The sequence below is a fragment of the Cricetulus griseus genome (assembly GCF_003668045.3).
Source record: "Cricetulus griseus strain 17A/GY chromosome 1 unlocalized genomic scaffold, alternate assembly CriGri-PICRH-1.0 chr1_1, whole genome shotgun sequence".
In the NCBI taxonomy this organism is placed as follows: Eukaryota; Metazoa; Chordata; class Mammalia; order Rodentia; family Cricetidae; genus Cricetulus; species Cricetulus griseus.
In genome coordinates, this window is record NW_023276807.1 from 164,453,107 (window position 1) to 164,480,246 (window position 27,140).

Sequence of the window (27,140 nt, forward strand, 5' to 3'; positions counted from 1 at the left end):
GGCATTGGATGCCCTGGAGCTGGGATTTCAGGTGGTAGTGAGCAGCCATGCATGGCTTCTGGGAGATGAACTCTAGGTTTCTGCAAGAGCAGAAAGTGCTCTTAGCTGCTGAGCCATCTCTCCACTCCTGAGTCTAGGATTAAAAGGCATCAAGGAAAGCAACTTTAAGTGGAATTGAAAACTGCAAGTGGAATTTGGAGCCCAGGCAAAAAAGACCCTTCTTGGTTTATAACATCACCCAGGCCACTAGACGAGCTATGCATATACTTAATAGTTTTAAAAAATTATACACTTTCAACATAGTCATAATATTTATGTATAAATGAGGAAATCATGGACATTCTTTATATGCTTTCTTTTATGTAGCCCTAGATCTTCCCAATCCCAAGGGTTGAACTAACTTTTAATTAGATTAAATGTAGATATATTTCAATGTGGATTTCTTGTACTGTTTACTCTAGTGGTATGGGAGGGTGGAATATGACTTCTTCTGCCACCAAAGTTATGCCAGTTTATGAGTGTGTGCCAATGGCTGACACTGTGACACATTCAGGCTCTAAATGACATTGAACTTTTTCTTTTAAGCCATTGACTATGGCTTATCTGATTGATAGCTGATCTGATTGACAGCTGTTGTAACCCTGTTCTCTCTCTCTCTCTCTCTCTCTCTCTCTCTCTCTCTCTCTCTCTCTCTCTCCTCTTCTATTTCTCTCACTATACTTTCTCTGTTCCCTATCCCCAGCTATTCTCTCCTCCCTTGCAGTCATCACTGGCCAAGTCCATTCTGCTGGCCATGTTCAGGCTGCTTCTTCCTCTGTCTGCTCTGGACTCTTCCAGAAGCCTCTGGCTGTTCTCTCTCTCTTATTTACAATAAAAATCCTCCTCTCACCCATACCATGGAGCAGTCTTGTCATCTGTTTATACACCATTTCACTCAGCTAAGACAAAGCTGGACTTTGTTGGGAAAGAATTTCCAGTGGGAAACAAAAAAAAAAAAAGAACAAAACAAAAACAGGCGTTCAGAAACGGTCATGCTTTAAAGACCAGTCGCCTAACTCCATCCTGAAACCCGATCTTGGTGCACACAGCACCCACACAAGGTCTGTGCTATTGATGGGAGCCTTTAGGAGACGCAAGGAGCTTGGCAACTCTTGACTGTTCTGTTACTGTGTGTTTTGCCCTCTTAGGAATTTATGTTTTCCTAAAAGAAAACATAATTAAAGAGCCCAGTCTCTGATATTAATGAACAATTGGGTGGCCATGACAATGACTAACTCTATGCTAAGGGCTTCAAGGAATCTGGCAAGGAATCCACTGGAAAAGAAGAATTTTTAATTGAGTAAATCCCAGCAAAACATATTTTCATTCTACACTTGTTTAATAGTAACATTTGACTCGTATATTGAAACGTTGGACCAATTGATTTTACAAATGTGTATTCAATTTCTCCTAACTAAATTCCTAATAAAGAATGACCTAACAGGAGTAGTGTTCATGGGGCTTAGTGTTCAGGACCTTGACTGATTCTTGGAAAAGCTGCTCAAATGTGAGGCCATTATCTTTTTTCTCTTGTCCTCTTTCTATCTGATTTCTGGTCTCTAGAGAGCCTCTCTGGTTATGAAGGCATTCTCTACCCTCCATGTATATAATGTATGCCTTCAAGTCCTACCTGATAGCTTGTGCTCTTTTCCTAGCTTTTCTTCAGAAGATGTCTAGGATCCAGGATTCCTAGGAAGTTAAGTTTGTTCCTCTGAATCAATTCTCGCCTTTGTGGAGTTTGTGGAATATGTGCTTCCCACCTGGCATTAAATTTATCTTGACACATTTACTTCAAATGACTCTTTGGGCCTAGTCTCATCAGACATCGTGGAGATGAAGGAAAGACTCCACTTCCCAGAGATCTTTGGGAGCCCATTAACCTCCTCCTCTGGTGAGAATAAGGGGTCTGCTCACTGATTTCAGAATTTATCTCTTCTTTAAAGTTGTTACAGGATATAGAACAGTTGTGTCCCAACCTAACTAACCCTTAGGGAGAGAATAACACAGTAGAATCCAGTGAGCAACCAAGTATTTTTTACTTCAATTTATATCTCTTGTCACAGATTTCTATCTAAATCCCTACAGAATTTGGACATGGCCCTTCTCTTTCTGCAGGAAGACTGTGCTCCTTCACCCCACCTGCCATCTCCATGACAACCTTCCCCTCTTCATGTATTTTCTCTAGCCTAAGAACCCCATGCATCATACTCACTGGTGAGGTGTTGTCAAATGGAGATGGCCTTGGACACAAGACTGGGGTGTACCTTAGTCTTTCAGACTGGGAACTGCCCAACAACCACCCTGAGTTCAATTTTGAATCACCTTGGGTCTAAATTGCTGTGGTAGCATTTATTATATCCAGAGGTAGGCGCCCAACATAATAGCCTTCTTGCCTTTGTGAAATGTCACAGTCCTGAATCATACCTGCTAACACTTGTCTTCCTGGAGGCAGATCTCATTGTGGTTAATTTCATTGTTTAGAGGCTCTCATCTAAGACTGCCCATGGGCTGTCACTTGCCAGTGTAACTGTGTGCCAGTACAACATGCAAGGCTTTGTGAGCAGATGAGGGTCATTTATCCCCACCCATTAGGAAACAGGCCTCATGAATCCCACACACATTTTAAAGGAAACAGCAAAAGAGGTATTCCCACACACAGAATTTAATTTGATTATTAAAGGGCTGAGGCTTCTCCTGCCAGAAAAATCAATTTTCTAGTGGGTCCTTAGCCTAGGACAGAGCAGATTCACCCCCCCCCCCATGGAATCCTGAAGGCAACAAAGAGGAAACACCTATTGATGCCCATCCAGACTTACTTTTGGGGTGTTTGTCAACCTGAGAGAATGTACCTGGACATCACTAATGACAGCAATCTAATGGCAGTTTCTAAACAATCTAGAGCACAAGACTTTAATAAAGCAGAGAGTGAACTCTCGATTTGAAATTTGCTTTGTGTGTGTGCCTGTGTGTGTGTCAGTGGGTGAGGGGTGGGAAGGGTTTTGTGGGGTGGGGGAGACTGCCTCAGGAACTTATCTCTCTCTCTCTCTCTCTCTCTCTCTCTCTCTCTCTCTCTCTCTCTCTCTCTCTCTCTCTCTCTCTCTCTCTCTCTCTCTCTTGATTCTGAGAACTCTGAAAGCAAAGCATGGCAAGGCCTTTCATTACACTTAGCATTTCTAAGCACGCCTGACTAGAGGACACTCATGTAAATATGCATGTCTATGTATCTCTAGGAATAAAGGCTTAGGCTGAAGAAATAAGATCTTTTGAGGCAGAGGCAGAGACAGTGGCAGCATATAACCAGTGTGTGGGTCTTGGTGAAGAAACAGTACTGCCACTAGTGCTAGCCGTGTATTACTGACACTCTAGCTCATAGTCATCACCCATCACCCCCAGGATCTGTGACCAGCACTCACTCATGTTGCACTTGGGGTGGAAGGAAGGCTGCCAACTGCAGAGGGCCAGGCAGGCAATGGTGTCTGGTGGGGCGCCCAGCAGGGATCTGGAGGGGAGGGGAGGCAGACTAGCAGGGCGGGGCTCCCGCCACCCCACCAGTGCTGCTCTGTTGCTCGGGTCCTCTGAAGCCGCCAGCTGCCAACTGAAACCCGAAACCCGGCTGCGTCTGCGGGCTGGCCCTGCTCAGTTGTTCCAGCCTCTTGTACTGTATATTTACACATTCACACACAATCACTCTTTCTAACTTCTGGAGTCCTTGCGCAACTGCTAGGATTTCTCAAGTGCATGTGGCAACTCAGCCCGGGTGAAAGAAAGCCAGTGGGATTCCGGAGATCGCAGGCCCGCGGGACCGCCAGGCTGCAGAGGGGGCTGCGGAGGGGACAGAACCAGAGCGATACAGACGGCTGGGGCTTCCCCCCAACTTTCCGCGCAGCTGCGGCTGACTCTGTGGCCACAGGGCTTCCTCCTCCAGAGCAGCTCGCAGGCCGGGCGAATGGGGCTCCTCTGCACTTGCCCTGGCTGTGGGAAGTAAAGGGCACCCGCCCGCCTGAACTCATCTTTTGGCCAGTCCTAGGACCTTGGGAAGTCGGATCAGTCGCGGTCCGCATAGGTCCCTCGTCCTCAGCAGGGTAGGTGATGTGACTGCTGAGGGGAGGTGGAGGGACCACTGGGAGAGTGGGTGGCAGCTTCAGGCTACAGGATGGGGAGGGGGCTGCGGCGAGCCAGAGGCAGTGCTAGGACCTAAGCAGGTTCAATGCCTGTGTTTGTGATCCTGTGTGCTTGAGCTGTGTGTGTGTGTGTGTGTGTGTGTGTGTGTGTGTGTGTGTGTGTGTGTGTACGCGCGCGCGCGCGCGCGCGCCACTCTCCTGTGCAACACAACAAGCAGGCATCCTGTGTTTCTGACTTAACAAAACAGATGGAGTTAGTATAGCTCCTTGTCTGGCAAGCCACCTTCACCTTTCCTCTGGTGGTGTTTTAGCCCGTCACAGAGTTGCCTAGACAACTGGCATGTGGAGGTAGATTTCAATATATATTGTGTTACCAGAAAGTGATAGAGAATCTTCCGTGAATTTAAAGACATGCAGATGGGGTTTACTTTTTTGAACGAGTAGGTTTTTTTTTTTTTTTTTTTTTTTTGAGGAGGTATCCATCTACCTTTGAAAAGAAGCATGCAGTATGTTCTCATTAAAGCATAACTTCGGTAGCATTTCTGGTGTAAGCCCTCAAATAGCGATTGTTCTTCCGAATTCCTTAGAGATGCTTGGTTTTCCAACGTTATCTAGTAATAGAGACCCTAGCTCCATTATACTCTGTTTCCATTCTCTTGAGTATATCTCTCAAGTCTTTCCTGCTTTTGTTATATTACTCATCATACTTTATATTATTCCTGTTTTAGCCTTCCAAGACATCGTTGTTTCACCCTGTTCTTGAGGAAAGGAAATGAGTAAAGCAGGCTAAGTACTACTTCAAATATAAATGGTGTAAAAGATTTGTTCATCTAAGTAAAAAGTTTTGTGTTGTTGGGTTTACTAGCTAAGACAACTGTGTTGAAATGTGGAGATTTTGCAGTGACATGTAAACACTTTACTCAGTTTCTGAGAAGATGGACAGGCAGATTCAATGCAATCTCTTCCTTGGTTCTAATTAGACGTCAGAACTAGCTCTTGAGGGATAGAAGTGACATTGGTATTGAACTGGGCATCATATAGCAAACAGGATTACTGTATTAGAAAAAACTAGGAAACAAGTGCAAAGCTACAGGAGGCTTGTGGGATTTTCAGTTTCCTTTTAAATTCCTGGGTACTTATTTCATCTTCTCTGGCGGCTACTTCTTAACTTCCAAGATAATTCAGTAGGTAAACGTCCCATTCCATCTCTCCCTAGTGCCCAAGCTCTGGAAAACACATCAGAATTCTGTTCTCTTTGAGCCATAGTAGAGTTGTCTGAGACTTTGCCTTAGACATGGCCCAAGGTGGAGTCACCGAAACCATACCTTTAAAACAAATAACATCATCCCATCACACCGAGGAGACGGTGTGTTCTTGGTAGAAGATCTTTCGAAGTTTTGAGGCCCTGAATATTGTTTGAGGTACGTGGAAGTAACACACCAGTGTGTGTGTGTGTGTGTGTGTGTATGTGTGTGTGTGTGTGTGTGTGATTATCTCTGCATGAAAAACCTAGGCTTTCTTGATTTTCAGCCACACTACTAATAGTTGCTTTTATTCTATTGTCTGAGGACTTTGGATTTAACACACGGTGGTTTCTAACAATCTTTTGGGCTTTATGTAAGGTGGGTATGACGTATTTTAAAAACACTAACCTAATCATAAGTGGGATACAATTAAGTTCTTGAGAACAAATCCCAACTCCTCTGCAGAAACAAACAGTGCTATATCTTTCCAGACAAGAATATAGTGAAAGATGCTTTTGACCAAATTCTCCAGCAAATTTGTTCAGATTTTGCTTCAGATAATCATTGCAAATGCTCTGATTGATGTCCTAAATGGTGGATCCATTTTCCATGTGACACTGGACTCTTCTGGGTGGAGAGTGAGGCTGGGTCAGGCAGAAGAGACCTGTGCAGTGGGCAGGGATGAGGGCCTGGTACTGTGAGAGTGTGTTTACCAACAGTGCCTGTAAGAGCCACACTGTGACCTCCTGGCCCACTGAGGAGTGTTTTTCTTTCTGGCTTCTAGCACACTGGTTGGTGTCTCTGGCAGCAAGCATGCAGTGCCACTGTGAAATCTTGGCTGTGCACACTTGTTTCCTGCTCTGAGTATAAGTAGGGCTGAGACACTGTCTCTCACCTGGGATCGGTTTCCTCTGGTATATTCTGGTCAAAGATGAAAATTGAATTCAACATGTGTTTGACCAATTGCTTCTTTCTACCCTGTTTTTGTTTTATTTTATTTTAGGTGAATGCTTTGTAAAACTGAGCTGGGTGGGTGAGTGTATGCTCAGCCTGTATGCCAGGGGGAATACTTTGCCACAGAACTTGTCATATTTTGATGCAAGAGAGTATAAATAAGGATATGCAGACTCTCAAGCCTCTATTCTGCCCTAATCACATCACATTGAGAAGGGGGGTTTGGGGAAAGGAGAGAGACAGAGAGAGACAGAGAGAGAGAGAGAGTGAGAGAGACAGAGAGAGAGAGAGTGAGAGAGAGAGAGAGAGAGAGAGAGAGAGAGAGAGAGAGAGAGAGAGAGCACCTTTTGTTTTAAATAAAATAATGAATGTTTACTCTTAAAGCCATGGCAAAAGGGACTCAGATCTCAGATTTTTCCCAGGTGGAGAAAGATATTTTAGAATACAGTTGTAATTGGACAGCATAGCCATGAAGGCACCACTGAACCTTGTGTCAAATCTGACAAAGGTAGCTAACTCATCTATGCTCCAGGACTAAGACTTTACAAGGTTCTATTGGGATAAGCAGTGACGTAAAAACACATTTGGGAGGAAAAGGATCTTGGTATTGAAGACTCAAAAAATATATTCATTTTTCAGAGTTTGTGCTCATGTGTCCTTGAAGTAGCATCTGCCTCTCCTAAAGTAACATTAGGATGAATCCTTTTGGGGGTGAAGGATTTCAAGACAGGGTTTCTCTGTGTAGCCCTGGCTGTCATGGAACTTACTCTGTAGACCAGTCTAGTCTCTTACTCTCAGAGATCTGCCTGCCTCTGCCTCCTGAGTGCTGAGTATTAAAGGCATATTCCACTATCATCCACAATGCATCTTTACAAAACACAAAATTGATGTGCAAATTCTTTTTTTTGAAGTCTTGGTTGGAGTCCAATGAGGTAGGAAAGTAACTCTAAGTTATTTGTCTCCTTATGTGAGGTACTGGGATTGAATCTAAGCCTTTCAACCTATACTAAGTGCTCTACGAGTGAGGCACGTGTGTGTGTGTGTGTGTGTGTGTGTGTGTGTGTGTGTGTGTGTGTGTGTGTTCTTAGGGCCACCAGCTCACAAATAACAACACAGAGACTCATTGTTAATTATAAAAGCTTGGCCATTAACTTAGGCTGGTCCAGCTAGCTCTTACAACTTAAATTAACCCACATCTTTTAATCTGCATTCTTTTACATGGATCCATTACCTTTACTTTGTAATGCCCATGTTGCTTGCTCTGAGCCTCCTGGCATCTCCACCTTTCTTCTTCTCAGAGTCCTCTGTGTCTGGAAATCCTGCTTAGCTATTGGCTGTGCCATTTTTTATTAAACCATTCAGAGTGACACATCTTTGCAATGTACAAAATGATTATTCCACAGTATTGCTTTTTTTTTAAAATCAATTCTTTGAGTATTTCCTACAATGTAGTTTGATTATATTTACTAATATCATTCTCCCTAACTTGTCCCAGATACACTCCCTTCTCTTTACCCACCCCTAAATAATACATTGGTTCCAATTTGTGCTGACCTTATATTCATGAGTCTGGGGCCATCCACTGGATCATGAATGGCTGACTTACTAGGGACCACACTCTTGAAGAAAACTTCTTCCCCCATCCCAGAATCCATAAACTGTCCATAGTAGTATTGCAGAGGTTCTTGTCCCACCAGGTTACGCTGCCCTTCTCAGCCACAAATAAACACACAGACACTGTATTAATTATAAAATTGTTGGCAATGGCTAGGGCTTCTTATTGACTAGCTCCATCTTAATTATTAGCCCATTTTTATTAATCTATGTATTTCCATGTGATTGTGGCCTACCAGATAATGCCCAAACCTGTAACTCCTTTGGTTACATGGCAACTCTTTTTGGTAGGCATTCTCTGCCTATCTTTCCCAGAATTCTCCTTGTCTTTTAGTCCCGCCTATCTCCCTGACTCTATTGGCCACAGTGTTTTATTCATCAACCAATAAGAGAAACATATATACAAAAGGACATCTCCCATCATCCCAGCTTCTCAGTAAGGTGTGAGGGCTTGTGAGGCCCTTCCAACACTATGCTGCAATATTGACTGGTATGACCTTGTATAGAAATCCACATCTGTGATGAGTTCATGGGTACAGCAGTTCTGTCATGTCCAGAGGACATCAGGCTGTTCCTGACACCTGAATTCTGGTTCTTATAATCTTCCCAACCCTTCTGTCACTATGGTCCCTAAGCCTTTTGGTGAGGGGAGGTCATAGAGATGTTGCATTTGTGACTAAGAACTCCACTGACATTTATCCTCTGAATATTGACCAGTTGTCAGTTTCTGTTTTAACCACTATCCATTATACAAAGGAATTTCTCTGATAAATTGGGATAACTGCATTCATTTTTGGGTATAAAGATAGCAAATAAGAACTCCTGAACCGTGAGTTCTTGGCCACATTTAGAAAGTGATTGTTTACTCCCATAACATTTGTGCCATTATTGCACCCATGCTGGCCATTATTGTAGATCACAGAGTAAATGACTGGCTAAGACTCTTGATTACTTTTTTTTTGTCCTAGCAGCCAGAACAGCACCTTTCAGTGCTATGAGAGCTAACCACCAGGGAGGAAGATTCTTGGTTAATATTAGTATGGCTGATATTTGGTTAATATTGGTATTTTTTCTGATTTCCTCATGTCCTTTGACCAAAGTGTGTAATGTCTTCAGCTCTTTAAAAATTGTTTATATGGTTGGTATTTTTAAATTCCTTTTGTTTTGTTTTGATACAATCTTGCTAATTTGCCCATGCTGGTCTTGAACTTATGATCTACCTGCCTCTGATGTAGTTAGATTTATAGGCCTGTCCTTCCAGGCTAGTTAACTTTTTAGTGTATTGTCTAAAAGCTCTTCCCTTGCAACTTCATTTTTCCCTGTAGTAGATTCTCCCTTTTCACATTTCTGATGTCTTTTTCATGGGTGTATTTTTCTGAAACTCTCCTTTTTCCTCTTGATCCTTAGCAGACAATTCCTTTGGGGGAAAAACAACTCCATGCAGGAAGAATTAACAACTCTATCTTGTCTGCCTTAATAAAATTTGATCATATTTTAAATAATTACTGTCATGTGTCAGGTAATGATGGAGACTCTTTTGAGACATGCTTCATTATGTAACTTCATCATCGTGGGACTATCACAGTGTACATAACAAATCTGGAGGCTACAGCCAAGGCTATAGTATCCTACTAAAAGACTATTTTTATATTTGTTACTCACCATAGAGTGCCATACTGCATGATGTCTGGATTTATTTTATTCAGTCTCTCTCTATTCCTGGCTACTATTAGTTCCTCACTGAGTGAGTGGTAGAAGTCGTACTCCTCCTAGATATGGATAACTAATCTAGTGTCCCAAATGTAGTAGATAATTTCTTAATCGATGAGCAAGCAAAGCTGTAAGTAAATGATATATTGATATGTTGATGGACTCTAGTTCATGCAGGTAGTTGTAGTCAAATAGCCAGTTGAAGAATATGTATTTGCGCTTGCATTTATTTTCCCCATGCAACAGTACTATATAACACAACTCACTCTCTATATCAGCCTACACTTGGCTATTTAATCCCCACAATATGTGAAATAGTATGCTTTTGCAATTCTAAAGCAAAAATAAATGGAAAGCTACAGTAACATCAACCTTTAAAAGAAATCATAAATGCTCCTACATTAAAAGATAATAAAAATGCTTCAATGGATAGATATTTGTACAATTATTTATTATATTGTACAAAAAATTCAATGGATAGATATTTGTACAAAAATATTTTGTACAGATATTTGTACAAAAATTGTACAATTTTGTCCCATACTATAAAATCTGTGTTCCTATTAAATCCCTGTGGGAGGTCTGGTTTTAGCTGTGAAGAGTAATAATGAAGTTAAATTTGGACATGCTACTCGAGGGATGGGCAATAGTCTTAATTAATCAAACAAAATTAAAATACCAATTTTTGCTATTTAATAATTATCTTGAGTACTAATGCTAGAGGGAAGTCAGAACTAATTAAAGGGGGAAGCAGAAGTGGATAGAGAAGAGGGAACATGGAAGGGCACTTCCTTTCATGTCTCTGATTCCTCATTATATTGATTTTCTTTTCATCTCATTTGAACACTAATGCGAATCCAGAGTTTTTCCCTGAAAACTTCTGCCTTTGTCTACAGCTATTTCTGCAGCTGGATACACAGAGAGGAGATTACACTCCATTTGATCTAAAATACAAATGGGCTCATTTTATTTTCAAAGCAATGTTACCTCTGTCTCTTGCCTCCCTGCCATTTAGTATGTAGACAACATTTCAATCGTGCAAAATACTAATCAGGAGCCTCCAACACATTGCTGCTTCAGCCTCTCTGGGAATATTGGAAGGATGCGAACTAACGTCTAAGTGTTCATAGTCCAACTGTTTATTTGTCTACAGTTTTCAAGTTCTCGATCTGTTTGACGGTAACTAGAAATTTGCTTACTGTATTGACAATGACACCTATCAGATAACAAGCCTTTACTAAACAATTCTTTAACATGCTATGCCTCCTTTTAAACTGAAAGTCTGGATAAAGACATGAGCTGCATGGGTGACATTTTTTCACTTCACATTACATGGTTTAGTATTTTTGATCAAGAATTTTCATGATAAATTTAGCCTGGTCTTTATTTCCAGGAATTTAAAGAAGTGTATTTCTACTGGATAGCATGTTCTGCTTTGGTTAAAGGAGGAATGACAAAAGAACCACAAGAAATCTTCTTTTAGGTTGTAATTCTGGAAGATGAGAACTAAATCTGATGCTCAGCTGCAGCCCAGGGAAGGCTTTCTGAAGACTTGGTCTTTGTGGTTTTATGAAGCATTTAATGGACCTGTAGCTAGGATACCTTTAACAACTTAACTTTCTACTGAGGAATCATTTGAATTTGTTTTGTACTGTTTAGCTCTTTTGACATTTTGGTTAAATATTTATAAAATTCTATTGCATAAATGTGGTGTTTTACAGCCAGTATTTTCAGTTCACTAAATGTAGTTCCCTGGAATATTTTAGGTCTGGTTTCTCTACCTCATCCAAGAAGATGTTCACTGAGACTTGGAAACTTGAAAGGTACATACTTATGACCAAATGTGAGGGCCCTTATCAATGTGTGAACCATGAATGTATAGAAAATATTCATGTGGGTGTGTCTCTGAGAAGCTGAAGAGAAATCTTTCTCTGAAAAGCAAAGTTTGTTGATGTGTGCAGGCTTATGGAACTGTGGCTATAGCTGCTTCTTGGACACAAGGCAGAAGCTTCAGAAAACCAAGTGTTCAGGTCCACCAATGATGAAATTATCTCTTGCATCATGGCGACTTCTTTGTCTTTCTGCAGACCTCTTAATGACCATTGCTCTAATAAATTAGGTACTTATGAAGCATCAACCAGTCTGTGTGGTTTACAGGTATTATTTCTATTCATAGAAGTGATTAGAATTAAGTTCTAGAAGTGTTTATACTGCATCTAGTTCAATGATCAATTGTGTTGTATGCAGAGAAGAAATGGATCTATGCAAATGCCCAAACACTTCCATTTTCGTGGTGTCCCTTTATTCTCTGTAATTTTTACCAATGACCTTCAGAACCACAATCTTTGAGCTTCATAAGTTTGCTTTAACTGTATAGTTCCGTCACAACACAACACACATGGAATATTTGGAGTTCTCCTGCGGGTCCTTTAGATGATAGCATTCTTGTGGTGGTGAGAGGTGGCCTCCTGGGCTTGCATGCCACAATCAAAATTCTCTTTTAAGAACTGAGGCTCTAATTACCAGATCAACGACAGATCAACTGAGTGAATCTGTAGGGACCCATCTGACCAGCTCTTTGCTCTTGGTGAAAGGTAAATCAGAACATCTGCTTCATGAAGATCCAATCATCTATATCCAACCCAGACCCAGGGATCAATGCTCCCAGAGGACATAGAGCAGGAGGGGAAGTGTGATAAAAGGAGGGAAATAGTTTTCAGTTATAGGTTTGTAGAGACACAATCTGAGAAACTCAACAGAAGTGAAAAAAAAAGTAAGGAAAGGACCATTTATTTTGGAATTACAACTGAAAAATAAAAGAAAAAATGGAAATGATTTAATATATGTAATATATGTTGTGGTAATTAAGGATTTAGTCACTACCTACTAGTTAGTCATGGAAGACTGAGATTACACTTAGCACTTGCTGTAGGTTGCCACAGCACCAGAGAGACCCTATCATATCTGTTTTATAGCTGGGCAAAGAGAGGCTTAGTTACTTGTCACAAATCACACAGTCACTATGTTGTAGTTTTGGGAGTCAAAGTAAAATATCTCACCCTAAAGGAATAAATCTTTCTGTTGTACTCTAGATTCAGACTGCATTCCAGACTGGGTAAGCCTTGTGGCCATGACTATGCTTCACTCGCCAGCTTGAAGGACCATTCTCCTCTTTGTAAAAACTGGTACATATTGATCCCTACATTCCAGTGTCATTTTTTATCTTTGGTTTATAAAGTGAGTAGTGCATGGAAAATGGAAGGATGTCTCCACCTTGTACACATCAGCAGAAACCAATAGTTACTATCATTCAATAATGAACAGAGAGAGTCATAATCATTATTTTTCAAATTGAAAGATCTGATCTATCAATGGCACACAAATAAAATTGGTGATTTTTTTAAAAAAGGATTTTATTTATTTTTAATTTCGGTGCATGAGTGTTTTGCCTGCATATATGCATGTGTGCTACATGTGCACTGTGCCTGAAGAGTCCAGAAGACAGCAGCAGGTCCACAGACATTGGAGCTAAAAACCACTGTGAACTTCTGTGTGGGTGCCGGGAAATGAAACTGGATCTGTTAGAGCAACAGGTGCTCTTAACTGCAGAGCTATCTCATCAGCTCTGCCTAATTAGTGATTTTTAACCAACACTTATTTTTTTTTTGATTAAGAAGGAATAGAATGAGACAGAATAGAACTGACTATAAAGGGTCAGAATTCATTATGTGTTTTAAAAGGTAAAATATATCTCACTTATTTTAATTCCAGTTACATGTACCTTTGACATTGTGTAGAAATGAAAAGAAATGCACTTGGGTTTTGATAATAATAAAAATTATGTACTTAAAGAACCCTTTCGGGTGGCAGCTCACAAATACCCTTGATGCTTGAGTTTGTCATTGGGTGTGTTTCTCTCTTACTCTCCACATTTTTAATGTTTAGAGACAAGGTCTCTCCCTGAACCTGGTGTTAGCTAATTCAGATAGACTCACTTAAGGGTTCTTTGCCCCAGGCAGCCCTGGGGTCACATACACACACCTAGCTTTTCCATGGGGGATGGAGAATCAAACTCAGGTCCTCATGCATACCCAGCAAGCACTTTACCCACTGAGCAACCTTTCGAGCCAGAAATATTTATTTTGAAAAGTTCATGTAGATAGGCATATTGGCACTAAGGACAATACAGTAAAAATTATGTTAAAATTTTGATAATGTGGAAATGATATGAATTTATATGTCAAGAGAACTTTTCTCTCAATAAAAATAATAGATGTATTGAGTACATGTATTGATTGTATGTTGTTAGTTCAGAGAGAGAACATGTAACATTGCATTCACTTGCCTTTCTTTGCCCTGTGTGTTGTCTTTCACTCTTGCATTTAGTTTATGTTTGGAAGGCATGTTTCCTTTAAGATGTAACAAATATCCTTTTTATTTCTTTTTTATTTCTATTAAAACAATTATCTTGGGGCTGGGGATGTAGCTGAATTGGTAGCACGTTTGCTTACTATATAAAAAGCATTGTATGGATTGGGGTGTGTTGGTGAAAGCCTATACCAGCATCTGGGAGGCAGAGGTGGGAGGATCAGAAGTTCAAGGTCAGCCTCAGCTACATAGAGAGTCCTAGGGCAGTAAGTATGGGGGATATGAGACTCACAATAAATAAAGAGATAGGTAGATAGATAGATAGGTGGATAGATAGATAATACATTCTTTTTAGATTAGCTTTGTAAGAGGCAATTCCTAATTTTATTAACAAGTAGAACTTAGTGGTGTATGCTCTGTGTTTATGGACAGACATCTCAGGAAGGACACATTCACACCTTCATAGAGCTTTCCAAAGGCTACATTTCATATTTAAACAGTTGTTTGAGACATGCTTCCTAGGGTATCTTATTTCACATTTCCTGTCTATGGAAAAGCTAGAAGGGCCTAGGGGGGTGGCTCCTGGAGTGTGGATGGGAACTTGACTTGCAGCGTTCACTAGCTTCTGCAAATCCATCCAGATCTTTTCGTTTCTCTGGGTTTTTACCTCCTTGTCTGTAAAAGGAGTTGGAGCAGTGTCTTTCCCATGTGGTTTCAGCCTGAAAATGTCCACTGTCAAATGGTGACATGTTCACAGTAGCTTTGGTGGGAATATGACCGTGTGTGTTTGGCAAGGCTCTGAAACCTGGATATTTGATTTCACAGGGGAGTTACTGGATGGTTATACATTGCAGTGTAATGGTTAGCATGACCTTTTCTTGATGGATGTCATGAGCCAATGGCTGGTTTGCCTGGAGGAACAGGTGATGACACTAGAGGAAAGTAAAGTGGATTCAAGTGGTTTGTTCATTATAGGGACTGTGTTAACATACTGGCCCTTCATGCTCAGGAGTGAAGAAAACCATTCATTCCCACTGAGAAACTGAGTAAGTGGGAAGATGCATTTTAGCTTCAAACTGAATTAAATCATCTGGGTAATTGGAAAGAATGTCATTTGTCTTGCACTATTTCGGTAGCCCAAAGGCAACTGATACCTATTCTTGGATGGTATCTGGTATTTATGGTGCCTGGGGCACCAGCCTCCAGTTCTCCTCACTATATATTGAATCTGCCTTAAGGAGAGCAGGGAAATCTTGGCTCTCTTAGTCCAGTGAGTGACTATTACTTGAAGACGAGCTAGGAACAGTCCCTTTGTGAAGATACTGGGTGAAAGGTGTATTTCTAATGCACCTGCTTGCAGAGGTTTCCATCCAGTGCAACCAGGCATTCCATGTGTGCAAATCGAAGCTGTAGCTACAACACAATACACTTTGATTTTCCTCGCTATGGTTAGAAACAATGTTTGCCCAACAGCTCTCTACAGTGTGCTGAGTAACACCAGGAATCCATTCCTCTCCATAGCATTTTGTGTCTGTGTATCCTTGTGCAGCATGGGTCCTGCAGGCCAAGGATGGTGTACGTGCAGAGGAATGAAGTTGCCAACCAGGGTCTTTTCAAGAGCTTTTGTAGGTTGCAGATGAGTTCTGCCTTGGAATCTTTTGCATCACAAGTTCATTCACCTATGTTCTTTTTTCTCTTGTACCTTCCTTTTATTTTCTCATCAGTGTCATTTTGGAGGACTACTTTTTATCCATCTTTCAGACACTGTGGGTACAAAGGTGTTGTGTGGTAGGATAGTGGGCAATCAGAGGCTAGCTATCTCCCCAGGAGAAGGCAAAGGGGCATGAAGCATGGGAATGCTCTTTGCATATACACTGATGAGGTCTTAATTAAATGAGCATGCTGGAATCACAGAACTAAAAACAGAAAGCCTCCTGGATACATTCTGCTCATTGCCTGTGTTAACACGTGTGATAGCTCCATTACAAATTAAAAGTTACGTGCCACGTTTATCTCAGTGAATTGATGGACTTTTGAATAGAAGTTTCTTTAGAAACCACCTCACTTCAAATTTCCAGCTCAATGGTAGAGTGCTTGACTAGCATGTGTCACCAGCTCTTGTTACAGTTTCTTTTCTTTTTTTCATGTGTGCATGTACACATGGATGTGGGAGGCTAGGGGAAATTGTTATATCTCCCAGAACTAGAGTTGCACCCAGTTTTGGAATTCTTGACATGGGTGCTGCTAATTGAATTTAAGTGCTATTAGTTACTTGATAACTAATAGTTATAGTTATAGTTATAGTAGTTATATATAACTATAGTTTTATATTTCTAAAGATGTGGCTTTTAAAAGTGTTTTTAGTGGACATAATAATTTTATTTATTTGTGGGGTAAGAACCATAATCTTTTAAGAAGATCAAGTAAAATTTTATATTTATATTTTTATATGAAATGCATAAATTTCTTACATATCTAAGGCTCTGGAGTATCACATTTCACCAACATCTTTGGAACCCTTTTTTTTTCTAAGCTTAGATTAACTTTACAGAAACTAATGAATATACTGTATTAATATCAAGACACAATTTAACAGTATTTTCTAGTTTAGATTATAATCTATTCAGTGTTCCTTGTAATAGTATCAGTTTCATCTCATCTCATTGATATAAATTGTTGTTTATGCACTGTATATTTTCATTTAGTTAAGTCTTAACTGCATAATAATCATATGTTGTCTTCATATTTTATATCCTTCATATTCTGGAAAACAAATAAATACTCCCGAGGTTAACACACCAGAGCTTTCACACAAAAAGCAACAACAACAACAACAAAAAAAACAGTAATGCCCTATAAGCACGGCTCTTGGCAAATATCACTGGAGGAGGCAGGAGAAAGAATTCTGTTCCTGGGGGCTGCTGTGTGAATCCCATACACACAGAATGTTAGTTCTCTCTGTGAGTTTTTATTCACTCTCTGTGGTCCCATCCTCCACTGTTTGATTTGAGGAACATTCCAGGCAGTATCCTTAGCTTCCATGATGTGAGCCTGGGACTGGGGTCTGAGGACTCCCAGGGATTCCTTTCTTGAACCGGGCAAGACAGACAGAGCTGGTTGGCAGTGCAAGGCTCAGCTGCGGCACCGGGCTTCATCTACAAAGGTGAGAACTGTGTCTCCAGGTGCCCACATGCTCTTCTGCAAACCTGTGCAGCAACCCTAAGATGAGGAGGATGGGTGGCAGAAACACGGAGTGACTTCCATTTCTCAAATCAGCAGAGAATACTAAATGTTTGGACTCCCCCAGATATTTGCTCATGGCTCAATGGTGCCACAGTGGGGTCCCGACTTGGGGATTTCCAAATAAACAAACAAACAAACAAACAGTATGCTAGGTGCTCCTGGGCGCTAATATTTATGTTTTTGACAAATGATCTCCAGATCTAATGGATAGCAATAACAAAAGTATATTTTTGCCATTCTTTTTTTTGTTCATTTGTTGTAACAAAGATTTTTCTTCATCTCTTAGAGATAGCTATTAGGTAAAATAAAATTAATTGGACAATTTTGTGGAAATGCCAAGCAATTAGGGTATAGGATCATTTATAAGATGTATTATTAATGCTAAATGCTAAAATAAAGGTCATATTACCATCAGCCTGGAGGCAGTGGGCATGGAGGGAGCTGTGGAGAGGAGAGGACAAATGCATGTATCATGTGAAGGTGGAATGTGATGAAGAGGCTGCTGATATTCGCTGTTAGTCTGGGATGTGCTGAATTACAGTCAGAGATGCTGTTTGTCAAGGCTGTTGAGTACAGAGACAGTGACTGCCTGAGAAACCAGAGACTTCCAGATCACAGTGCTGGCTCATAAATGTCACGGGCAGTGTTTACAGACCCAGGCACAGGCAGCACCAGGTGAAATGTTTCCTTATATTCCAGCTTTGCTTTGAAATGAGGGTGCCAGGTGCTTTCCTTGAGCTGGTAGTTTCTCTGCTGCGTTTCCTGGGGATTATCTTCAGAATGGAGTCGTCCATGTACCAACCTGCCTGTGCTGCAGTTCACTTCACTGAAAGTCAGGTATTTCTGCTGTTAGGAGCTGTTTGAACAACCTAACCATGAGGCACTCACCAGGCATCTTTGAGGAAGTCACTAATGGGGTGGGTGATCCTCCCTCCGGCTGGAGCTATGAATGCTGTACAGGTGGTCCTTCCTCCTGTTGGAACCAGGGATGGTGCACAGGTAGTCCTTCCTCCTGCTGAAACTATGCAAGGTGTACAGGTGGTCCTCCCTCCTGCTGAAACTATGCATGGTGCACAGTTGGTCCTCCCTCCTGCTGGAGTCATGCATGGTGTATATGTGGTCCTCCCTCCTGCTGGAACCATGCATGGTGTACAGGTGATCCTCCCTCCTGCTGGAACCATGCATAGTGCACAGGTGGTCCTCCCTCCTGCTGGAACCATGCATAGTGCACAGCTGGTCCTCCCTCCTGCTGGAACCATGCATGGTGTACAGGTGGTCCTCCCTCCTGCTGGAGCTATGTGTGGTATACAAGTGGTCAGAAAACAACCTTGGGTGTTGGTTTTCCCTTTCTCTTCATTTAACACAGGGCCTCTGTTCACCCAAGTAGCCAGGCTTGTTGGCCTTTGTGTTTGCTATTGTTCTGGCATCTCACAAGTATAGAAGTGGTGGATTCTGGGAATTCAAACTCAGGCTCCCCACCTTTTTGTAGCAAGTCTGTAGCAAGGTCTGCATTGAACTGTCTCTCCAACTCCCATGTGTATCTTGTATATCTATGAATATGACAGTTTTTGTGTGCAGTAAATGGCCACTAATTAGACTTTGACAGCTTATTTGAAAAAGTTCTTTTTTTTCTAAAACAGAACTTGCGTGACATTCTAGAAGCTTTGAAAATTTTATGATATATTAATAAATTGTGCTCCGAAACCATGCAGTCCAATTTAAAGACTTTCAGATTTTTCTTTCTCTGTGTTCACTCTGACAAAACCACTTTCTGTGAATTCCAATTTGCCTTTTATTAATAGATTTGTTGAGTTTAGCCCTTTTCTATTATGCAAGTGAGACTGAGTCCTGTGAATGGTGAATGGTACTTGTAAGAATTAATATAAAACTTCGTATTCTGGGTTGAGCAATTATCTTACTATCTTGCTTTCTTCTCTTCAAAAATTTGAGTAAATATCTTGCAACTTAATACATAAAATAAAGCCTTCTTAGAAAATTTTGGAATTCATACCTTCTCATTGTTAGTATTCAGGCATTTGCACTGGCCTGTCCTTGGGGTTCTGACAGGATACAGCCTCAGCTGTAGCCACTAAGAGAACCACCTGTGCACATTCACTATGTTGTTCCCTTTTAAAAGGGCCCTGCTGCCCACCTCCCATCTTTCTCTGTTTCTGTTTCTGTTTCTGTTTCTGTTTCTGTTTCTGTTTCTGTTTCTGTTTCTGTTTCTGTTTCTGTTTCTGTTTCTCTTTCTGTTTCTCTTTCTCTTTCTCTGCCTCTCTCTCTCTCTCTCTCTCTCTCTCTGTCTCTGTCTCTGTCTCTCCCCCCTCCCCTCCCCCCTCCTCTTCTCCTGCTCCTGTTCCCAGGATATTGGTCCCCCCTCACCTCCCTTTCCCATTCACTTTCCCCCATTAAAAAACCCTTCACCCAAGCTCTGTTGCATGGCATCTTTCTCTCTGGAGCCACTTTTTAAATTACATCACTCATAATGACTAGTATAGATTACACCAGTTTTTCACCTAATCAGTGGACAGTGTAATAAATTTTCCCATTTAAAGTAAATGCTGAGAAAATAAGTTTTATCCTATCATTCCTCTGGTGGCTTTTGTTTGACTTTAAATATGGATTTCAGAAGTTACAACTACAAAATAAATAACAGAAACTACCATCTTTTGTCGTTAATTGGAACTTACTGTTCTGTGACTTGTTATTAATAAGTCTGCTGAGCCCTGTTTCAAAGCAGATGTGATCTAGAAACTGCTCACACTCGTGGGACTGGCTGTTCATATGCAGTGTAGCCATGTGGAATGCATGCTGGAGAGAGTGACAACATTGAGCTGGGTCCTGAAAGAGGCCTAGTGTTTGTTGACTAGACCACTAGGGTCTGGAAATAATGTTTTCATTTGCTTTTCTTCCCCCTGAATCAATACTTAATTCATAGGCCAAGGAAAGCTATGGACAAAGTACTGAAGATGCAGGCCTTTGTCTAGTGATGTCTCCTGCTACCTGTGGTGTCTGTGAAACTATAGAAATTGCCTTAAGTTTCCCTTAAGTGTCAGCTTCTAGGGTTCTGAATGCTAATGAAGTTGGCACTTGGCTGAGCAGGTAACAGCTGTGAGAGGGACCAGGGCCACTGCTCATTTGCCTCATTTGCTTCTGTCCTCCTTCAAAGCCGTGGTTCTTCCTCTTTGAAGATTAGGGTCTTTCCCCTTTCTCTTTCCCATCTTCCTTTCACTTTATTTTCTTTCTTTTTTGTTACTCTGTAGCATCATATTAGTTTCCTATGAGTATCAAGTTTCAGTAATTCCTTTCTCCATAGTCCTTTTGACTATTAGAGTCTTTGTATTTATCTACCCCCCCTTATTTTCCCAGTAAGCATTTCCAGAATGTACTGCACTGATCATTAATTTTGTTCATTTTGGGACCTCTAAAAACATGGACCTAGTGTTCCATTTTAACTGTACCAAGCTTTTTGAATGACCTGTTGAATAATTGTTATTATTAAAGCCCCCCTTTTCCTCACATCCTCAGAGAATTCTTGTGGAAGTGTTCAGCAAGACAGGCAGCTGAACCAGCAATATAACATTATTGTAGATTCCAAGGAGGCCTCTAATTGGAGAATTCTTCCACATTCATGAATGCTAGCAAGTTACTTAACTTTTGCAAAATGGGGATAATTTCAAATGAGATAAAGTAACTGAAAATACTTTTACTGTATAAATGTCAGTTATTTTTGCTGAGATTTAATGTTGAGGCAGTTCTACTTTAAATACACTGTATGTTTTAAAATTTACATTTTGCTTTTTAACATTTTCAAATACTTTGAGATGCAACATGTTAAATTTTTGCCCACACAAAACTTTCCTAGATGTTACCAAAAGCAGCTAATTAGCTTCAATACAGTACTGTTAACTATTGTCATTCAAAGTTCATCCTTTATTCTGCCAATGTCTTTTTTTTATAGATGAGTTCAAGCAAGAATTCCACACTGCATTCACTTGTCATGTTTGTGTATTTGCTCCTGTGGTACATTACTGTCTCCTTCATGGCCTGGGCAGTATTGTTGAGTGCAACCAGTACTGTGGAGAATGGCCATCAAGTTGGTCTTCTCAGGCCTGAGATCTTGTGCTTTTTGACCTGAGGATTACATTGCTCTGCCATTCTCAGCATTATAAGGGAAGTGTGCATGGTTAGTGCTTGTCTACTGATGGTAAGTTCAGTTCCTTATTGAGGTCTGCCTGGCTCTCTCTGACTGAAGTTACCCATTTCCTTTTATGTACTAAGAAAGCATCATGTAATGGGGTACTTTGAGACTGAAGAAAGGAGCAGTTTCTGTTTTTAATTTCTCAAAATATTATTATTTTTTAAGTAAAAGAAGAGAGTGACCAATAACTAATACCTATCACTATGGGAGTGGAAATCATATTCCCTCTAAAATCAATAGTAAAACAAAAAGCAGGCATCTTTCTGTCATGTATTTCCAAAATGAAGAAAACTCAGCTTGACTTCTAAGATATGAATGTTCCCAGTTAAAGCATTATAGTAATTGGATTTCATTTTAAATTCCAGTATGATCAGCTTTCTATCATTCTTGCACCCATGAATTTCAGTGCTCATGCGTTATTCCTGCCTTCATCATTTGTTGTTATCCTGGTTGCCAAATGGTCACTGGGTTCATTGTTCTTCCTACATCTCATAGGTCTTCTTTAAACTGGACTCTTCCACCATCTGCCACTCATTTACACAATCTAATGTAATTGCATTTGGTGTACATCTTATCACTCACACTGCCCACGTTCAACAACTAGGGGACCCTTGAAGTTGTCTCTTGTGTCCTTTTCTTGTGTCTCCATAATTTTTAGAACACTCCCCACTTTCTGATGCTATGGAATATTCCAGGCTCTTCTTATACTTCTGTTCATCCAGTCCTGAATCAACCATTTTTCCATCTAAATTTCTTCTATTAAACATTGGTATTTAGAAACCAAGATCTGGGGCTAGCAAAATGGCACAGTGGGTACAGGAGCTTCCTGCCAATCTGTCAAGCTGCCAAGCCTGATGACCTGAGTTTGATTCCCAGGACCCATGGTAAAAGGAGAAAACTAACTTCCAAAGGTCTCTACACACAGACACATGTGTGTTTACACAATGCACATATGCACAGACATGCACACACACACACACACACACTAAATGTAATTTAAAAAACCCACAAAATCTGGATTTTATATCTAACTATTCATAAAATAATATTTCATATTTCCCTACAGTGTTTTTATTTTCTTAAATCTTTGACAGAAATAATATCATAATTGCTAATCCAAATATTTACTAAATGGAATATGAGATTTATACTTAGACCCAGAGCCAAAGTATTTTATTTTGACTTCATATGTTTATTTTGCCTTCATATGTGGTTGTGTGTATATGTGTGTGTGTGTGTGTGAAAGAGAGAGAGAGAGAGAGAGAGAGAGAGAGAGAGAGAGAGAGAGAGAGAGAGTGTGTGTGTGTATGTGGTATGTGTGTGTGAGTGTGTGTGTGTAGTATTGGGCATTGAACCTAGGTGTTCACACATATTATTTTTACCAGATTACTATATGCAATATTGATTTATGTCTTATACAGGAAATAACAAGTCTTCCTCCAAGTTCACATAACTGAATACAAGTTAAAACCTTGATAAATTCCCCAGATAAGAAATGGCCTAAGCCAAAAATAACCCTGCAAGCTGCCAGCCCTTCTGCTTTTCTAAAGGACATGACTTATACACCCCAGACATTCTCAGCCCCTCACCTCCTGCTTCTTTCCCCTCTTAGTTGAGTGATTGGGTAAGGGGCCAAAGGAGAGGAGGACACAAAAAATACCAAAAGAACAAGAGCTAGAACAGTTATGATTAAGTACAGCAAAAGCATGCTTCATAGCCAGACATTGTCAGATAGGTGAAACTGACCCTGGTGGCATGCCTCTTTTCAACTGTGTTTCGGGGTTCAGTGTGGAAAGAATTTTTTGACACTTGGGTAGAGGAAAATGGAGATGTGATGATGGCTTCCTTTGGGGCCTTTCCCCCCAGCTCCAGCCTATGAGTACTCCATTATTTTGTTTGTGTAGTAAATATTGGTCATGTAGTGCAGTCCTTACACTAAGTAAATTTGAATCTCATTTTGACTTGGTAGATTTTGACTCATGCAGGAGTTGAGTTAGTTCATTGCTAATCTTGTGTGATATTGACTTTGATTAAAAAAAAAAAAACTCTTTTAGTGAATGCCTTTTCCCTGCTAGTCATACTTGGTGATTACAAAGTTCTGTGTTCTTTTATGTAACTGCTTGTCATATTCCAACTTTGGCTTATGAAGGGTGTGTATTTGGAGTCACTGGAACTTGTTTTTAGGGAAGATAGAACAGGTGTATAGATGCTGAGCTTTCACGACAGAGGCATAGGTGTGGCACTGTTGTCCTTGGCCTGTAGGGATCAGGAATGTTTGGGCTGTGGTACCCTCATGAGCTCAGTGGCTAACAGCTTGTGTGTATCACCATATGACAGGGCTGTCTTCTGCAGACACAGGGTCACTGGAGTACTGAGGACTTGGAATCCCTGGTATGATGAGAATAGAAACTGTTTGTTTGTTTACTTCCTGCAGCTGAGAACAAAGCACTCCTTCTGTGACGAAGTACATTTCAGTCTTCTGGGTTTTGAGGTTTTTGCTCTCTGCACGTCTTATTGAACATTTCTCCATAAGAGCCGTGTCAAGTTGGACAGACTTTAATTATAACAAGGAAGTTCTGTAGAATGTTAATAAAAATGGTGACACAACACTATGAGGACTGGACATAAGCTCCAAGCTATATTAAATTATAGTAAAGTGCACAATATTAGATTTCATTTTCATGTGAGTTTTGCACATTCCTATTTGTAGATGGTAGCATCCATGCTTTGGTAGACCCCCGATACCGTTCAGAAAATTGATATTACCAAAATACCTTTGAGTGACCCTTTATGCTTCCTGGGAAGGGTTCCATTAACAAAATACTAAGAAATGAATGTGACTTTCATGGGTATTGAGCCAGTGAAGTTTACAACTGAACACAGCAGAAGGAAGATATTTCAGAGAGAGAGAAACTATTTGTCAAGCACAGGGTTAGGATTCGACCATTGCAAGGTATTTAGGGAACGGCTCAGGGTCTAGAATGAAGCAGAACATGGCTGTTGAAGAATGATAGATACATGAGTAACCCTAATGAGTAATCAGAGAAGAGGGCACAGGAGGAGACTGTGGGAAAGACCCTAACCAACTGGGCTTCTTAGTCACAGGTGTTGGTGACTAAGTCCCCTCAGGCCTCAAACATGCCAAACCAAAGTATTCAACCACATGATTTTGTAAAGCCAAAAATATGGTTTCATGTCTCAGCTCTGCCAAAGTCATATGTGTATTTGTGGAAAATAACATCTGTGTGTTTTAATTTTAACATGTGGGGAAGACTAATTATTTTCAGAGATCTTTGTAAAGATTTATTGGAGGAAAGAAATCTCATTTGCCATACTTTATAAATTCAAAGCATTCTATTATTTTTCTGTCTACTGTTACTGTCAACTTCAAGATGAGGTCTACAGAGTCTGTTCCTTTTTGCTAAGTCAGGAAATGCAGCATCCTGTCTCCATCTTTGTGGGTTCAGGGTTTTGTGTCTGTGGATACCATGGTTTTGTTGATTTGGTGTATGCCTTGGCATCTGAGTCCCTTCCCCACCTTTTATTTTCTGATAAATGAAACAAGAGTAGATATGATATGGTTGACTCCCGTTTTCTCTTAAGTTGGTGAACAGAAAGTGTTCAGTCACTTGTCCAGGTAAAACAAGTACACAGGCTATGAGACAGGCTACCAGTTCCTTTTCTTTTCTTCTTTTCTTTTCTTCAGTGACAGACATGGAGATTATGTGATGAAACACATACTTCTTTACAAACAGTCAGTGTTAATGTCTCAAGGGTGACTAATATCTTGAGAATGTGTCCAGCTACCTACCATAGAACACAGTAAGATAATGCCATTTGTGTCCTGGGTTTGCTTTTAAGAGCATGTGACTTGAACCATGGTGAACAGGGACAGGTCACACTCACATGTGTGATAGACACCTTTTTCCTTGTTCCCCATCTCAGTTGTAGGAAACAGCATTGGTGGCTTGGCTGCTGTTTTCTCTGGGACCTGCTTCTTTTTCTGTTCTAAATATATCTGTTATGTTGGTGGTGAAAGGAAGAAAGCCCACAACAGAGTGAACCTTACTTACTGAAACTTACTCCACTCAGCCCCCTGACCAGAGCCTCTGCAGGGTGGCTGGTTTTACTCCTGGTGAGGATCATTGGGGATGTTGCACCACTGTGACTAACATTGTTCCATGGTTACAGAAAAGGAAAATTTCCTCTCCCAACACCCAGAGAAAATCTAGAATATTTGGAAATAAGTTCCCAGGATCTATATTCCACCAACTCCAGTACATCTTCTGTAAACTACATTTCAAAAATATTTACTAAAATCAAAACACCTGCTGCTATCTATCTATAAATCCAGATGTAGCCACTCATAACCCAAAAGCAAAAATTATTCTACATCCTCCCCTCCCATAAAGGGGGGCGGCGCTGGAGAGATGGCTCAGCAGTTATAGCATTGATTGCTCTTCCAGAGGTCCCGAATTCAATTCCCAGCAGCTCAACTGTCTATAGCTCCAAGATCTGACACCCTCACACATTCAATACTTGCAGGCAAAACACAAAATAAGAATCAGTAAATTATTTTGAAAAGGGAAGCTCTGACAACAAGGGAGCAATATCTGGGTACTCACCCATTAAAAATACTAACATACTTTGATTTATTTTCTTGTACATGCTTCTGAATGCTTGTGCTTTCACTGCAAGGAATTCACACCATTCATGATCCCAGGGATGGGATGTCTTCTGTTGTCTTTCTTTCTTCTTTCTTTTACCCTTATATGGGGTGACACTATTTCTGGGAGACATGAGGAAGTCTATGACAGATTGAAGTAGAAGTGATGATATCACCAAAGTATGAGTTGGTGAATCAATGAGTTTATTAGGGTTGCTCAAAGGATTATAGGTGGGGGCCACTTACAGGAGTGCTGATGACCCAATGGTGGCTATGTTAATGAAAGTCCACCCTGCATGGGAGGTAACTCATGAAGGATGGACCCCTGGATCTCTCTGTAAAGTTTTCAATCAGCACCATATGTGGGAGAGTCTCCCTTTAGCACTTCCTGGGTCTTAATCAGCTTCCTTCCCATATGGGATGGTTTAGTTAGGAGGAAATGGTTCTACAACACCTCAGAGTTCCTAGGACCTGGCCATTGCATGCCTAGATTGTTGCTGTTTCAGATGACAGGCTAACCTGTCAATACATTTTTTTTTTCTGGTTTGGTCTTAGTAAACAGTGATGTGCTAATTACTTTTTGTCAACTCCACATAAGCTAAAGTCATCTGACAAGAGGGAAGCACAGCTGAGAAAATTCCACTCTAAGATTGGCCTGAAGGCATGTCGTCTATGGGATCATTTTCTTAATTAATGATTGTTGTGGGAGGGCTCAGCCCACTGTAGTTCTGGGTTGTATAGAAAAGCATGCTGGGTGAGCCATGAGAAGCAAGCCAGTAAGCAGTACTCCTCCATGGTCTCTGCCTCACTTCCTGCATCCCAGTCCTGTCCTGAGCTCCTGCCTTGGCTTCCCTCAATGACGGATAGTGATCTGAAATTGTAAGACACATTAACTATTTCCTCCACAGTTGATTCTTGGTTTTATCACAGCAACAGAGAAGTGAAGGATGACACATGACTATCATGATACATGGCTTTCA

General features: G+C 40.7%; 1 protein-coding gene across 7 annotated transcripts in view; it reads left to right on the top strand.

Moving 5' to 3' along the window:
• The first annotated feature begins 3,639 nt into the window (after positions 1-3,639).
• The window catches only part of Arhgap24 (Rho GTPase activating protein 24), a 363,589-nt gene continuing 340,088 nt past the window's right edge, over positions 3,640-27,140 (top strand). Inside the window, exons 1-3 of one of the 7 annotated variants that reach the window (XM_027388508.2) lie at positions 3,640-4,121; positions 11,449-11,505; positions 12,775-12,797. In XM_027388508.2, coding sequence (XP_027244309.1) covers positions 3,778-4,121; positions 11,449-11,505; positions 12,775-12,797 — 424 coding nt within the window. In that variant the 5' untranslated portion in view covers positions 3,640-3,777. Of the gene's footprint in view, positions 4,122-11,448; positions 11,506-12,774; positions 12,868-27,140 lie in introns of those variants that run through there. The other 6 variants (XM_035452658.1, XM_027388510.2, XM_035452655.1 and 3 more) reach the window with 6 other exon arrangements.